This window comes from Perna viridis, chromosome 9 (genome assembly GCF_037379345.1).
Source record: "Perna viridis isolate PV_CMFRI_1.1 ecotype Kerala chromosome 9, ASM3737934v1, whole genome shotgun sequence".
In the NCBI taxonomy this organism is placed as follows: domain Eukaryota; kingdom Metazoa; phylum Mollusca; class Bivalvia; order Mytilida; family Mytilidae; genus Perna; species Perna viridis.
The window spans coordinates 5241885-5255633 of NC_142453.1; the positions used below are offsets into that span (position 1 = coordinate 5241885).

General features: G+C 32.4%; 1 protein-coding gene across 2 annotated transcripts in view; it reads right to left on the bottom strand.

Moving 5' to 3' along the window:
- LOC148606426 (ATPase MORC2-like) overlaps positions 1-13749 on the bottom strand; it is a 58432-nt gene that overhangs the window by 24007 nt on the left and 20676 nt on the right. For both annotated transcript variants that reach the window (XM_088544646.1, XM_088544645.1), the window contains 11 exons: positions 13219-13261; positions 10781-10866; positions 9409-9549; positions 8188-8342; positions 6669-6693; positions 6093-6196; positions 5543-5648; positions 4626-4719; positions 3816-3854; positions 2685-3046; positions 1557-1644 (listed from right to left, as the gene is read on the bottom strand). In XM_088544646.1, coding sequence (XP_088400772.1) covers positions 1557-1644; positions 2685-3046; positions 3816-3854; positions 4626-4719; positions 5543-5648; positions 6093-6196; positions 6669-6693; positions 8188-8342; positions 9409-9549; positions 10781-10866; positions 13219-13261 — 1243 coding nt within the window. The remainder of the gene's footprint in view (positions 1-1556; positions 1645-2684; positions 3047-3815; positions 3855-4625; positions 4720-5542; positions 5649-6092; positions 6197-6668; positions 6694-8187; positions 8343-9408; positions 9550-10780; positions 10867-13218; positions 13262-13749) is intronic.

The following is a 13749-nucleotide window of genomic DNA, read 5'->3' on the forward strand; positions in this document are numbered from 1 at the left end:
ATCTAGGTTTTACAGCATGCTAAACCTCACTCTTTCATTGCGGCTTGAATATACCAGTGGTGATTAAATAGTATTTGCATGACAAACAGAATTTATATCAATCATTAAATAGGTAAATAGTAATTTATCTACATAGTCAAATGTGCCATTCGTGATAATCATATGTTGTTTGAATTATATGATAATTATATACTGTATAGTTGGTAATTTTCAAGGGGTGCTAATCAAGGCATATTTAAACTGTTGATCTGAAAATCCAAAAATAAAATTATGCAAAATAATTACTCTGGGCTTCTACTTAGTGCATTATTTAGCATCCTCCAAAATTTAAAAATGCAAAAAAATATTTTGTATACCTTTCTGCCCCAAAATTGCCAAACTTTACACCTGTTAAAATAACCCCCATATGGTAGACATTATATGATGTATAATTTGGCTTGCTAGTATATGATTATAAGATGATAATCACATGATGCTCTTCTGTCACACATCTGATTTTAAGGAATACTAACTGAACTTGAACACAATGTTCAGACAAGTATGTTACGGTAAAGTTCTATTGTGGAGATTACTACCATTCAAAATTTATTGCTTACCAGATAGGAGGTAAGTCAGGAAAACATAGCCTACTCCAACTCTGTCAAGGAAGGAAAAACTAAGCACTTCTATGCTGTGATTTATGAACTCAATTCATTAATAGTAAAAAAATTACTCTTTAAAATCATAGCCCATTGTAACATGTACATAGAAAAGCCCTTGGAGTAACCAACTTGATTTCTACTTTATCTCTGTTTTATTTCTGCAAGATTGATATTCAGTGAAGATGGAGAACTTGACCAAAGGTGGACTAGCATTATAATAGGACCAGCAGCTTACTGTTCAAAAGATTCATATTCAGTAAAGATGTAGAACTTGACCAAAGGTGGACTAGCATTATAATAGGACCAGCAGCCTACTGTTCAAAGGCCCAGCAAAGGTGGACTAGCATTATAATAGGACCAGCAGCTTACTGTTCAAAGGCCCGGCAAAGGTGGACTAACATTATAATAGGACCAGCAGCTTACTGTTCGAAGGCCCGGCAAAGGTGGACTAGCATTATAATAGGACCAGCAGCCTACTGTTCAAAGGCCACCATTTGTTTTAAATATATGAAAAACTTAAAATAGCATAAATATTCTGTATTCATATCAATTATACTTTACAACTTAATTACCATAATTTCTGTCACTTTGTGTCTGGAATTTAAAAAAAAATTTGAACATTTTGACAAACTTTTCTTTCAAGTAGATCTTTTGAAGTAATGGATCACAATATTCAGAAGCTGTTACACTTATCCTGTGAAATTAAGGACTCTTGCTTTTCCTAAAGAAAACAATTAATTTGAAACTATGATAAGTACAGGACTTTGCACTTCTAATGGTAAATTTTGACCCCATCTAAGATACTGTCAACAAATCGGCAGAGGTATACAAATAAAATTTTGCACAATGCACCAAGTCTCATCTTAGCTCCAACCATTATCAAACACAAAGTCATACATGTATTTTAATAATTACACTATTTCTCTTCTTTCTTTCAGCTTCTTGTTTCTTTCTCTCCAATTCTTTCTTTCTTTCAGCTTCAGCCTTTCTTTCTGCTTCCTGCCTATAAACATTGATTATTTAAATATTATAATATCATATAAACTCAGTAGGAAATAACATTTTTGCTGAATTTGGAAGTCTTGAATTTTTAAGAAAAAATAATTATAGAAAATCGTTGATCTCCCTTTCAAAACTTTTTAACAGTTCCTTTCTTCAATGTAAATCTACCCTTCCTTAAAAACTTTATTAGAAAAAAAAAGAAAAAAAAAGAAAAAAAAACCCTGTCATTTTTCCCTTTTCAAGGGCAAAAACTTTTACAGGGAATAATCTGACAACTTTTATTCCTGAAGACTTTTGTAGTCTTAATAATATGGATCATTTCAGCTATTGAAAGATTTTGGCTAAACCTAATGGTTTTGGAGATAAATGCAAAAAACTACTGTCTGATGTCAATTGGTCAAGTAGTGTCAGAGGAGAAGATTTTTGACATAAATAACAAAAAATAGCGAACAATGTTAAAAAAGGGCAATAACTCCAACATGGCTCTACAGATTAAAATGAAAATTCGACCACAGATAGATCTCATCATGCTAAACACTTTTACCCCATCAAAATTTAGCTAAACCTAATGGTTTTGGAGATATATGCGAAAAACTACTGTCTGACCACTATGTTTTATTTTTAGTAACGGCGGCCATGTTTTTCAACAGATCAAAAATCCCCATATCAGTTCTATGCTGGATACCCCAAGGAACATTCATACTAAGTCTGGTTCAAATTGGTCAAGTAGTGTCAGAGGAGAAAAATTTGAAAAATTGTTAACGACGATGATGGACACCAAGTGATGGCAATAGCTCAAATGGCCTCCTGCCAGGTGAGCTAAAAATACAACGCAATTTCCAATGACAACTTTACATTACATTGACTGTGACTTCATCAAAAAAAATAAAAAAATAAAATCAGTTTTGAATGTCTTGACAGAACATCACATCTCACCCTTTGGGCTTCTGATATTTTCTTCATAACTGTCAATATTCTATGTATAGAAAAAAGAAAAGAAAATGCAGTAAATGCACCATCATATATTCTGTATATATCTACCTTTTTCTTTCAGCAGCTTCCTCCTTTCTTCTTTTATCTGCCTCTTCCTTCTTTTTCCTCTCTGCTTCTTCCTTTTTCCTCCTTTCTGCCTCTTCTTTTTTCTTTCTATCTGCTTCTTCTTTTCTCTTCCTTTCTGCATCTAACTTTTTCTTCCGATCAAGCTCTTCCTTCCTCCGTCGTTCTGCATCTTCTTTCCGTTTACGCTCTGCTTCCTCTCTTGCTCTTTTAGCTTGTTCTTTTTTTCTGTCAGCCTCTTCTTTCTCTTTCCGCCGCCGTTCTTGTTCTTCTTGTCTTTTTCGTTCCTCTTCATCTCGCCTTTTTCTTTCTCGTTCCTCTGCCTGTCTAGATGATGACTGTTTTTTCTACCAAAAACACAATAGGTTGAAGAATAGTATAAATATATGGTTCTATCATATCACAAAAATATCAAGACAAAATTCAGACAGCTACAACCTATATCACAAAAATTACACATTTTTCTTTATACTCTTCAGTAATAATAAAGAGCTGTGCTTTAAGTGCATGATATGCCCATTGCCCATTTAACTTGTCTTTATGCTTTAAATGAAGTTATATGACCAATTAGAAATACTGTAAGCCCTGTCAAATACTCCCCCCCGCCTCCCAAAAAAAAAAAAAAATAAAAAAATAAAAAATGCACAAAAATTTTGGCACTATCAACGCTACCTTAAGTTTAACATAGTTCATTGTTTTGATTTTTCACCGATACATTTCTATCTTGTTTAAAACACACTTGACTGACAAGGTTACCAAGTACCTTTTATATTTATCAGTCGATCATCATAACAAATGGTCTGTTTAAAATGATTTTTCAACAAATAAAATTGCCTTGGCTGTTTCCGGCTTTTTCATAACACAGAAATGTAAAATTGTCCGAAAACTTGAAAATCCCCCTTTTTTTTAAGGAAAAAATTCATACCACAAATTGAAAAATCTAAAATCTATAAAAATTGAAAGGGAGCTTACATCAATAGATATGAACAATTCATCAAAAGTTCTTAGATGGGCGTATAAAAACAGAAGTTTAACCTTATTATTTTTAAGTACCTTTGAGATGAATGAAAATTCTTAAAAGGGTTTTGCTTTACTTCTGAGTAAAATTACAATTACCTGCATCTTATCTAGCTGTTCCTGTTTCCGCCGTATATCCTAAAATGACAAAATCAGCTCAGTGTTACATGTTTTGATATTACAAGACTACATTCATTGTATTTTTCAAATAGTACATTGAAAAATCTTTAAAAAACATTTCAATTTGTAGACACAATTAATTTATCATCAATTGTTTATAAATAATCAAAGTACAAAAATAAACAAACGCTTCTATCATGCATTTAAACGAATACAAAATGATGTGTAAATGCACGATAAACTACACACAAATGCTAAAATGGGAAACGTGAATGTCTCAAGGAGTGTAAGACTTTATGAAAACTTGTAACTTGTGAATGCTACCAGTCATTCATTGCAAATTGATATAAAAGTAAGGTAATCATATTTCTCTACACTCTGGGTGTATGGGTAGGAAGAATTAATGGAAACATATTAACTATGCCGATTTCACTGATTTCGTCAAGTGAACACATTTGCAGGTATCAATTTTGCATTTTAAATACATGATTAGCTTTGTATAGTGTTAAAAATCGTTTTCATGAGAATAATTTTCACACTTTTCTGTCCACTGCAAAATAGCAAAAATTCGAACAAATCACATTGTTATCAAATGCTTTAAAATATGTCAGAGAGATGTCCATAATCAAGAAGGAATGGGAAACCATCTTGATTTCTACTTTATCTCTTGTTTAATTTTTGCAAGATTGATATTCAGTAAAGATGGAGAACTTTACCAAAGGTGGACTTGCGTAATATACATGTAGTACTACAATATAGGATAAATCCCTTTACAAAAATAGCAATTACTTCTTCAATATCTTTCTGTTTTTGTTCCTGAGATTTGACAGCTCTCTTTAACTGGCCCTCCTGTATATTATGTTTCTGTTCTGCCTGTGAACATCTAAAATCAAGAACATGACACTTGTACATTATTTTTGTATTATTCAAGTTTCTCCCATTCTAAGCTGGTGATTAAAATGCACATGACTTTTTATCATGCCAGTGATTAAATTTTCCAAGGTTTCTATAGACTTCATGGGATAACCCAATTCTCCTTAAATCCTGATTTTAATTATTTCTCCACTTTCTATCTAGTAAAATCAAGATTTTAACATGTTCGCTAAAGCCCGCAAACTGAAAATTTAAGTTGAGAGAAGAAATAATTTAAACCACTCACCACTCTTTTTAAGGAATGACTTGTATTTTTTCGATCTATGAGGAAATAACCTCAATCACGTGATGTACACTAAATAACCTGCATAGCAGGTCATTTTCAAAGATGCACCACAGGCATTGAGGTTATTTCAAATAGACCGAAAAAATATAACAGTCATTCCTTATAATTTGATTTTAGTATCAAAATATAAAGAGTAAATTAGCACAAAATTTTTCATCCAGTCAGAGTGTTGATTCAGAAATTAAATTATTTCTAAATACCATCTACAAAAAATAAAATAAAATAAATAAAAGACCTTAAGCTAAACATTCACATTTCCATGACAACAGATTAACAAATAAAATTTGAAATGTTCAATCAACAATCAGAACACCAGATACTATTGAATTAATTTACAATAAACATAGAACTTTCACTGCATACTAGTCTTAGCTTTTTTCATGATGGACAAATTAGAACCCTTTAATATAATTTCTTATAATAAGAAACCAAAGATCTTTTTTTCAAAACTGAAAGAACCTGCTGGAATCATAGGAATGTTACTAACTTGTTGTGTTGTGTATCTGGATTATTATCACAGACCCAATCATCACTGAAATCTTTACTGATGTTGTTAGAGGAGAATGGAATTATTCTCCATTTGAGACAATTATCTGAAATAAAAAAAAATAAATGATTACATAATATTGTTTCATTCTTGATGCTTCATGAATGAAAATTTAAGAAATGCAAATATTGATTATTAATTTTTTTTTCTGACAGGGTACAGTTAAACAGCTTCTCAATGATATGCCTGTCTGCCATTTTACATGAGTTTAATAAAAGACCCATAATTCTGAAATAAAAAAATCAGGAAAACAATAAATAAGGTTAGTAAGCTTGCTCTAAAAGTACGAATATTGTATTGAAAAATCATTCAAATCTGTAAGTATTTATGAGTTACTGTACAAACTGTAGACAAACAGGACATTCCACAATACAACTGTCAAACAGTAGAACTCTGCTTTTAAACTACAACAAAATAAAATCTTCATTCTGCTTTGTATAAGAGGTAAAGCTAATAATCTTTCTATAAACTTGATGTAAAAAGTACATACCACATTGTAAGACTGTATTTACTTGCATGGCACGTTTCCTCTGGAATTTTACATCATCTGCTGGTGGATCTTTCCAGGACAGACTAGTGTAACCAAAACCCTCCCTGCAAAGTCATAACACAATAGTGAAGCAATGAAGCTATTCTCCTCAGAATATTTTTTTTTTTTTTTTTTGGGGGGGGGAGGATAATAATAAAAAAAAAAAAAAAAAAATAATGAAGTTAAACACATTGCTGTTCTAGGCAAAAGGCATAGCTCCACTTGTACAGGAAGTTGATATCAGAAATCAACCAACATTGCTCACAACATATGCCCCATCTATATGAAGCCATAATACACAAAATTTGAAGTCAATCCATCCACTAGGATAGAATGAAGGAAGGACAAGAAGACTCAATGAGTGGGGCATAAATAAAACTTTCAGAAATACTTGAACAAGCATTGAATAAAGTTTGGACCACCATTTTGAATATAGCAGTATTTTGTTGGGTTCAGTTAAGGTCTTAGTGACTCTACTCTTTAATTTCAAAATTCTACTAGTAAATATTCATGAAAACTGACAGTGAAACTACTTACCAAAATGTTGTGACACCTTGGTTCCCTGCAAACAGAATAAAAGTAAGCATAATACAATAATACTGATTGTCCTGATTCTGTATAATAAAGGTAGGTCAAGTTGATATCAGTACAATAATAAAGATACTGATAGGTCACGTTGATGTCGGTACAATAATAAAGATACTGATAGCTTATGTTGATGTTGGTACAATAATAAAGATACTGATCGGTCACTTTGATGTCGGTTAAATACTAAAGATACTGATAGGTCACTTTGATATCGGTACAATAATAAAGATACTGATTGGTCACGATGTCGGTACAATAATATACTGATACTGATCGGTCACGTTGATGTTGGTTAAATAATAAAGATACTGATAGGTCACGTTGATATCGGTACAATAATAAAGATACTGATTGGTCACAATGTCGGTACAATAATAAAGATACTGATAGGTCACGTTGATATCGGTACAATAATAAAGATACTGATAGGTTACGTTGATGTCGGTACAATAATAAAGATACTGATAGGTCACGTTGATATCGGTACAATAATAAAGATACTGATTGGTCACGATGTCGGTACAATAATAAAGATACTGATAGGTCACGGTGATATCGGTAAAATAATAAAGATACTGATTGGTCAGGTTGATATCGGTACAATAATAAAGATACTGATAGGTCAAGTTGATACAATTTCCAATCAAATTAACATTTAATTAGCCAATACCTGTAGTAAAATTTCAGTATTAAGTACCCAATCAAAGTTATTTATATACCTATGTGCTGTTTACCATAAATAATCTATCACCTTTCTACCTACTACCATATAGCAGGTATTTTTCAAGGGTTGCTAATACAGTCAAACCTCGGTAGCTCTAACTCCAAGGGACAATTTAGATATGTTTGATTTATCGGGAGTTCGAGAAACCAAAGTTTGTTTATTTCCGGATTTGTTTTCGTTGCCGCTCCTAGTTCAACTTTATCGTTAGAAATTGCTTACTTCCCATGAAGTTTGTTCAGGAATCTATTTTATTTGTTTTCTGAAGACTGTGTGGACATTAAAAATGCTGTGTTTGCCTTTTAAAACGTTCAGAGTTCAAGTTCCTAAGTCAATTATTTGTTTTCATCTGATTTTCTTTGATGCTTTCATCATGCCGACTTCCGAAAATTGTCAAACTTCAATCAGTACTATTTTACGATCATTACCTAATTACTGATGACTTAAATATTACCTGCAATTAACTAAAATGACACTAATTAATGATAGCGTTAAAGCCATCCGAGTTTGAGTGAGCGAAGCTCAATTGTATTGGCTTATTTGAGTGGCCTGTCTAAAAAGGCCAAAATATTTACTCTGAGCTTTTAGTTCTTAGTGCACAACTTAGCATCAGCAAACTTTTTCGTATACTCTTTTGCTTCAACATCACCAAATTTTACACCCACCATACAGTATCTTTAACTATCATGGCATACTAATACATAATGTATATAATTCCCCCCCCCTTTTTTTTACACATAAACTCACCTATACCGATGTCTTTCCAATATTGCTCCATGTGTTCACCCATCGCCTTTAACATGTGTCGATATTCCCGAGCATCAGCAAAGTCTTGTTTATTATGGGTTGGTTCTAATACTAAATATGGTACATCTACTATACCCACAATACCACTACAAAACCTGCAAAACAAAGTCACCGGTACATCTACTATAACCACAATACCACTACAAAACCTGCAAAACAAAGTCACCGGTACATCTACTATACCCACAATACCACTACAAAACCTGCAAAACAAAGTCACCGGTACATCTACTATAACCACAATACCACTACAAAACCTGCAAAACAAAGTCACCGGTACATCTACTATACCCACAATACCACTACAAAACCTGCAAAACAAAGTCACAGGTACATCTACTATACCCACAATACCACTACAAAACCTGCAAAACAGTCACAAATTCAGGAATTTCTTACAACGGCTTTCTGAATTTGAACAATACTACAAAAGACATTTATGTACATTAATCATCAGACTAACACATTTTTTCTCATTTCAATTACTAGGTTCTAGAAAAGCAGAGGACACCTATCATACAGGTGCATGTAGTCCAAGCTACAAACAGAAGACACGTACCCTGCCAGTGTGCCAGGTCTACAATATTGATGGAGTCCTGGCCCTAGCACCACAATACTTGAAATATAAAGTCTTAGAACAATTTAAACTCTGTAATTTCATAAAATCCAAAGACTTTGAAGTTACCATGGAGATTAAGAATATTCATAGACTTAAATACTTTTCTTTTAATATTGTTGCACCATGCCGGCTCAATCACTTTAAGTTTTACGCGTGGTTTTCATAGGTTTCTAGGTTTCTTTACGTTTTTTTCTGTACCATTTTTTCTTAGATTCATCTTTATAACTTGGTTAATATCTGGATTTAGTTGTGACCTTTGATATGCAGTTTCCAGCATTAGAAGAACATTTCACAGCATAAATCATTTTACAGGTAAAATCCTAAATAGATTTCTTTTCATCATAGTGGTCAAACCATGTAAACAATCAGACATGGTTTCCTATGTAAAGCTGAATGTGAAGTCAAGATATGGTTTCCTATATCGCTGTCTGTGTAAGACCTGAATGTGAATTCAAGATATGCTGTACATATGAAACCTTACTGTGATATCAAGGATGTTAAAAACCCCTTAAGTTAATCCATATCTGTAAGAATATACTTACACTCCACCGTCTGTTTGTGGACCAACTTTCTCATACATTTTTATTAGACGACTACAATTATATACAAATACTCCATCATGACTTCTGTTCTCTAAGTTCACACCAAATATAAACTGTAATGTTTTGGGTTCTTTTAGAGATCTGAAACAGAGTGATAAAACTGAAATAAAATATGGCAATCTAATATGATTAATATGATCAATACGATTAATATGATTAACATGATTAATACGATTAATATGATTAACATGATTAATATGATTAACATGATTAATAGCTCTAGTACAACACATTGGAATGAGTAGAAGGTCCTGGACTTTTCTAAGTTTAAAATTGTTGGTCCACTTGAGAAAAACCTGAAGTCCATAACAAAGTGTCAATGAAAAGTGTTGAGGGTCAAGGACCTAGGTAAATGAAATTTCAAAGGTCAGAAACTAAGGGACCAGACCTCATACCACCACTGGTTTGAACCCCTGGATATTTCATCCATTCTTTGTTACATTTAAGTTCTATAACTTTGTAAAAAAAAACAGAAATGTCAGAAAATTAAAATCTCTCAAAGTGTTTTTTAAAAAATTATTGGTCATAAATAAACTCAGGCCTTTTAGAAAATGCTTCAGTAAAGAGATATTAAAAAACATAGGACCAAAATTACATCATTGTTTGGAGTTACATATAGGGATTGAATGAAACTACTTTGATGGTATTTCAGAAGTTACTGATAAAAGGTGTCATTAGAATATTTACATTTCTGTATCATCAACTTATTGTACAGAAGTTTAAAAGCAAAGATTTTACATGTATTCATATTATCCTTGAAGCATGTTTGTTCAATTTTGTGACCTTAAATGTTGACATTATTGATCATTGCAAAGGTGCTTACAGTGAACCTTTATTAATTCACATTTGTTTGTCTTATGATATTTATTCTGAGAGTATTGTTACAAATTGGACGTCAGCTGTTTCTTGTATTTTTTCCGAGAAATGTTTGTTTTGTGGAAAAATGTAATGTATTTTTGTCTTGGTAGTAAGGAATGATGTCTAATGATTGACTTTTTGGAAATCCTTCTGAAAGCAAGTTAGGTTTTTGCCCAGAAAGTGGACGTATCTTTTCCGTTTTGATATAATTATCCCTGGGTTGAATATTTTTCACATATGTTTTATTGATCTTTTATTATTTTGTCAGCTGAATAGTTAAATTGTTCATTGAAATTCTAGATTGTGTAAATATATTGCTTACAATACATGCTATAATTTTCTACAATGTTTTCTAAAATATATAGCCACCAGATTTGAACATTTTCAACCGCTTTAATTTATGCAACACCATGTATGAATTCTTTTTACAAGGCAGTGTTGAAACCACTCTTACCTTTCTTTTCTATTGGCTAATTCTTTCTTTAATTTTGCTTCTCTTCTCAACTCAGCAGCAAGTTGTTGAGCTTTCCGTAACTCTGCCTGAAGTACAAATAAAACAAAGTTCACACTAAAAACATATCTCAAACCATTAAATGTAAAATAAAACAATGTGAACAAATGTACCATGAAATATATTCTGTTCTACAAGCTTTACATTTAAAGTCCTTCAAAGTATCTGTACACACCAATGGTGTATTAATGATTATCCTAATAATATGTACAATATTATATGATGTTCTTGTTACATACCATGTCCTTAAAATTTGGTTCAATAGTTCAGAGGAGTAACAGACAAGGTAATTCATGAAAAAAATTGGCAAATTTCTAAGTTCAAAGGGACATAACTCCTACAAAAATTAGGGGATCAAAAATATCTGGTAATATGCACATTAACATATGATGCTCTTGCTACATACCAAGTTTCGTAAAAATTTGGTTCAGTAGTTAAGAAAACTTGCGTTGACAAACTTTGTGACGGACAGATGGACAAGCCAAAAACAATGTCTCCCCACCAAAGTGGGGGAGACATAATTCACTTCCAATCTGGTCATGGCATCGTGCTTGTTTATGCATGTGTATAAAGAATGAACTGCAACACCATGAACAGACTCACAAACCAATAACCCTACTACCACTCCATGCACAACTCTATATGATGCCTAACCAACATTAAAAGTTTCATTAATATCCATTGAGCAATCTAGGAGTTGCCCATTTCAAGGTACACTAACCAAAACCATAATTCCTACTTCCATATGGTGTGTGTTTGTGTTGTAGACCTGAGGCATACACCCTGAGACCAAACCTTTTGGTTCTAATGCCCTTCCTTTCAACTTATAATTCTTAAAATTTTAACTCATCATTAAATATAGGTACTTTGAAAATATTAGTGTTTGTGGAGATTTCATGGTTTTTGTGTGTTTGGTAAACCACAAAAATTGGTTCATAACGAAAAGGATATTTCCAATTTTTTTGTATGATAGAGTTTTCTAATCCACAAATTCAAGAATCTATGAACTGATAACTTTTCACTAGACCTTAAAAATTGGTACCCACATATAAAAGTACTTTCACAGTATGTGCCTGATACTACTGTAAGCCAACTTATTTTTGAGAGCCATTCATTTTGGTGAGCATGAAAACTAAAAACAAAAACAAAACAAAACTAGAGGCTCAAGAGAGCCTGAATCACTCACCTGATTAACCATTTGCTTATTTGAAAAACTTGAGGTATGAGACAGGCTAAGTTAAAATCAACTAAATTGTCAAATGCAAGAAATGCTTTTAATAGCATTTTCAAGACCTGAACCAGAATTTTGCTAAAGGCAACAATTTTTGAATTATTTTCAAAAATCTGTCTTCCGACCCCAAGTTCCATTTTTAGTATAGGCAGCCATATCTATTCACAGATTAAAAATCACAAGTCATTTTGAGCACAATACACTAAAGAACCATTATGCTTATATTCATTCAATAATCTTAAATGTTTTTAGAGAAGATGATTTTCAAAGTTGTACATGTGGGAAAAAAAAAAACTGTCGGAACCCTAACTCCTACATCAGTCAATGAATGGTTTTGAAAATTTCGGCATAGGTCCTTCTCATGATGCTTAACAATTTTACCTTTATGCCAGAAATTTGCTAAAGACAATGGTTTTTTAATTATTTACAAAAAAACTGCCTTCTGACTCCTATGTTCTATTGTAAGTAACAGCAGCCATGTTTTTTCACAAATAAAAAATCCCAAGTCTTTTGTGTGGGATAACCTAAGAAACATAAATGCCAACTTTCCTTGAATTCTGTGCAATGGATTTTGAGATGATTTTCAAAGATGCACATGCCAAAAATGCAAAAAAAAAAAAAAAAACTGTTTCAGGGACCTGAACTCCTACATCAGTTAACAAATCGTTTTGAAAATTTTGCCATAGGTCCGTCTCATAATGCTGAACAATATTACCTTTATGCCAGAAATTTGCTAAAGGCAATGGTTTTTGAGTTATTTGCAAAAAAACTGCCTTCTATGTTCTATTTTTAGTAATGGCAGCCATGTTTTTTTCAGGGATTGAAAATCCCAACTGTCATTTTATGCAGAACATCCTAAGGAACAATCATGCCAAGTTTAAAACCTGTCAGTCCAGTAGTTTCAGAGGAGAAGATTTTTGAAAATTTGTCCATGACGACCGTCGATGACAATAATGATGATGGATGCCAAGTGATGGCATAAGCTCACTTGGCCTTTGGAGAGGTGAGCTAAAAAGTAACTTTATTGCATAATATATGTCTGTGACAGTGTTTGACACGAAATCAAACAGCAGCATAATTGGATTGACATCTTTATTGTAACAACAAGTACCCAGGAAAATATATTGATTTACAGTAAGTACAAACTTACCCGTTGGTTTTTTGATATCACACCTTCTTTTGATTCTATATGCCTGTAATGTCAAAGATTTTTCTACAGTAATACACTGTTAACCCTGAGAATCATGATAATTGACTTAAGTGACTCATCTTTCGTGCAAAAATATTTTTAGAAGAAAACCTCCAGAAGGTGAAAAGATGACAGCTAGCGCTTTTCATCTTGTGTGTGTACTTGTTTGTGGTAAAAATTACTCTTTGTTGCAATTTTTGTGTGTTTTGATAATGCTTTGTCCTGAGTTCACCTGAAGTGTAATTGCCACTTAATAACTTCAACAATGAAAATGCCAATGAGAGTTGCTTTTAAATGCTCAAGTTAAGTAACAGACTAATATGAAAAATAATGAGAAAATTCACAATAAAATTTGAAAATTATTTTCCATGTATAAGCATATTTCAGGGGTCAATTAAACCGTCTATTTTAAAAACACATCTAGGCTAAGAATGTGTACCAAGCAGATAATGAATCACCCTATGCATGATATTTACACAAACTTTACTTAAT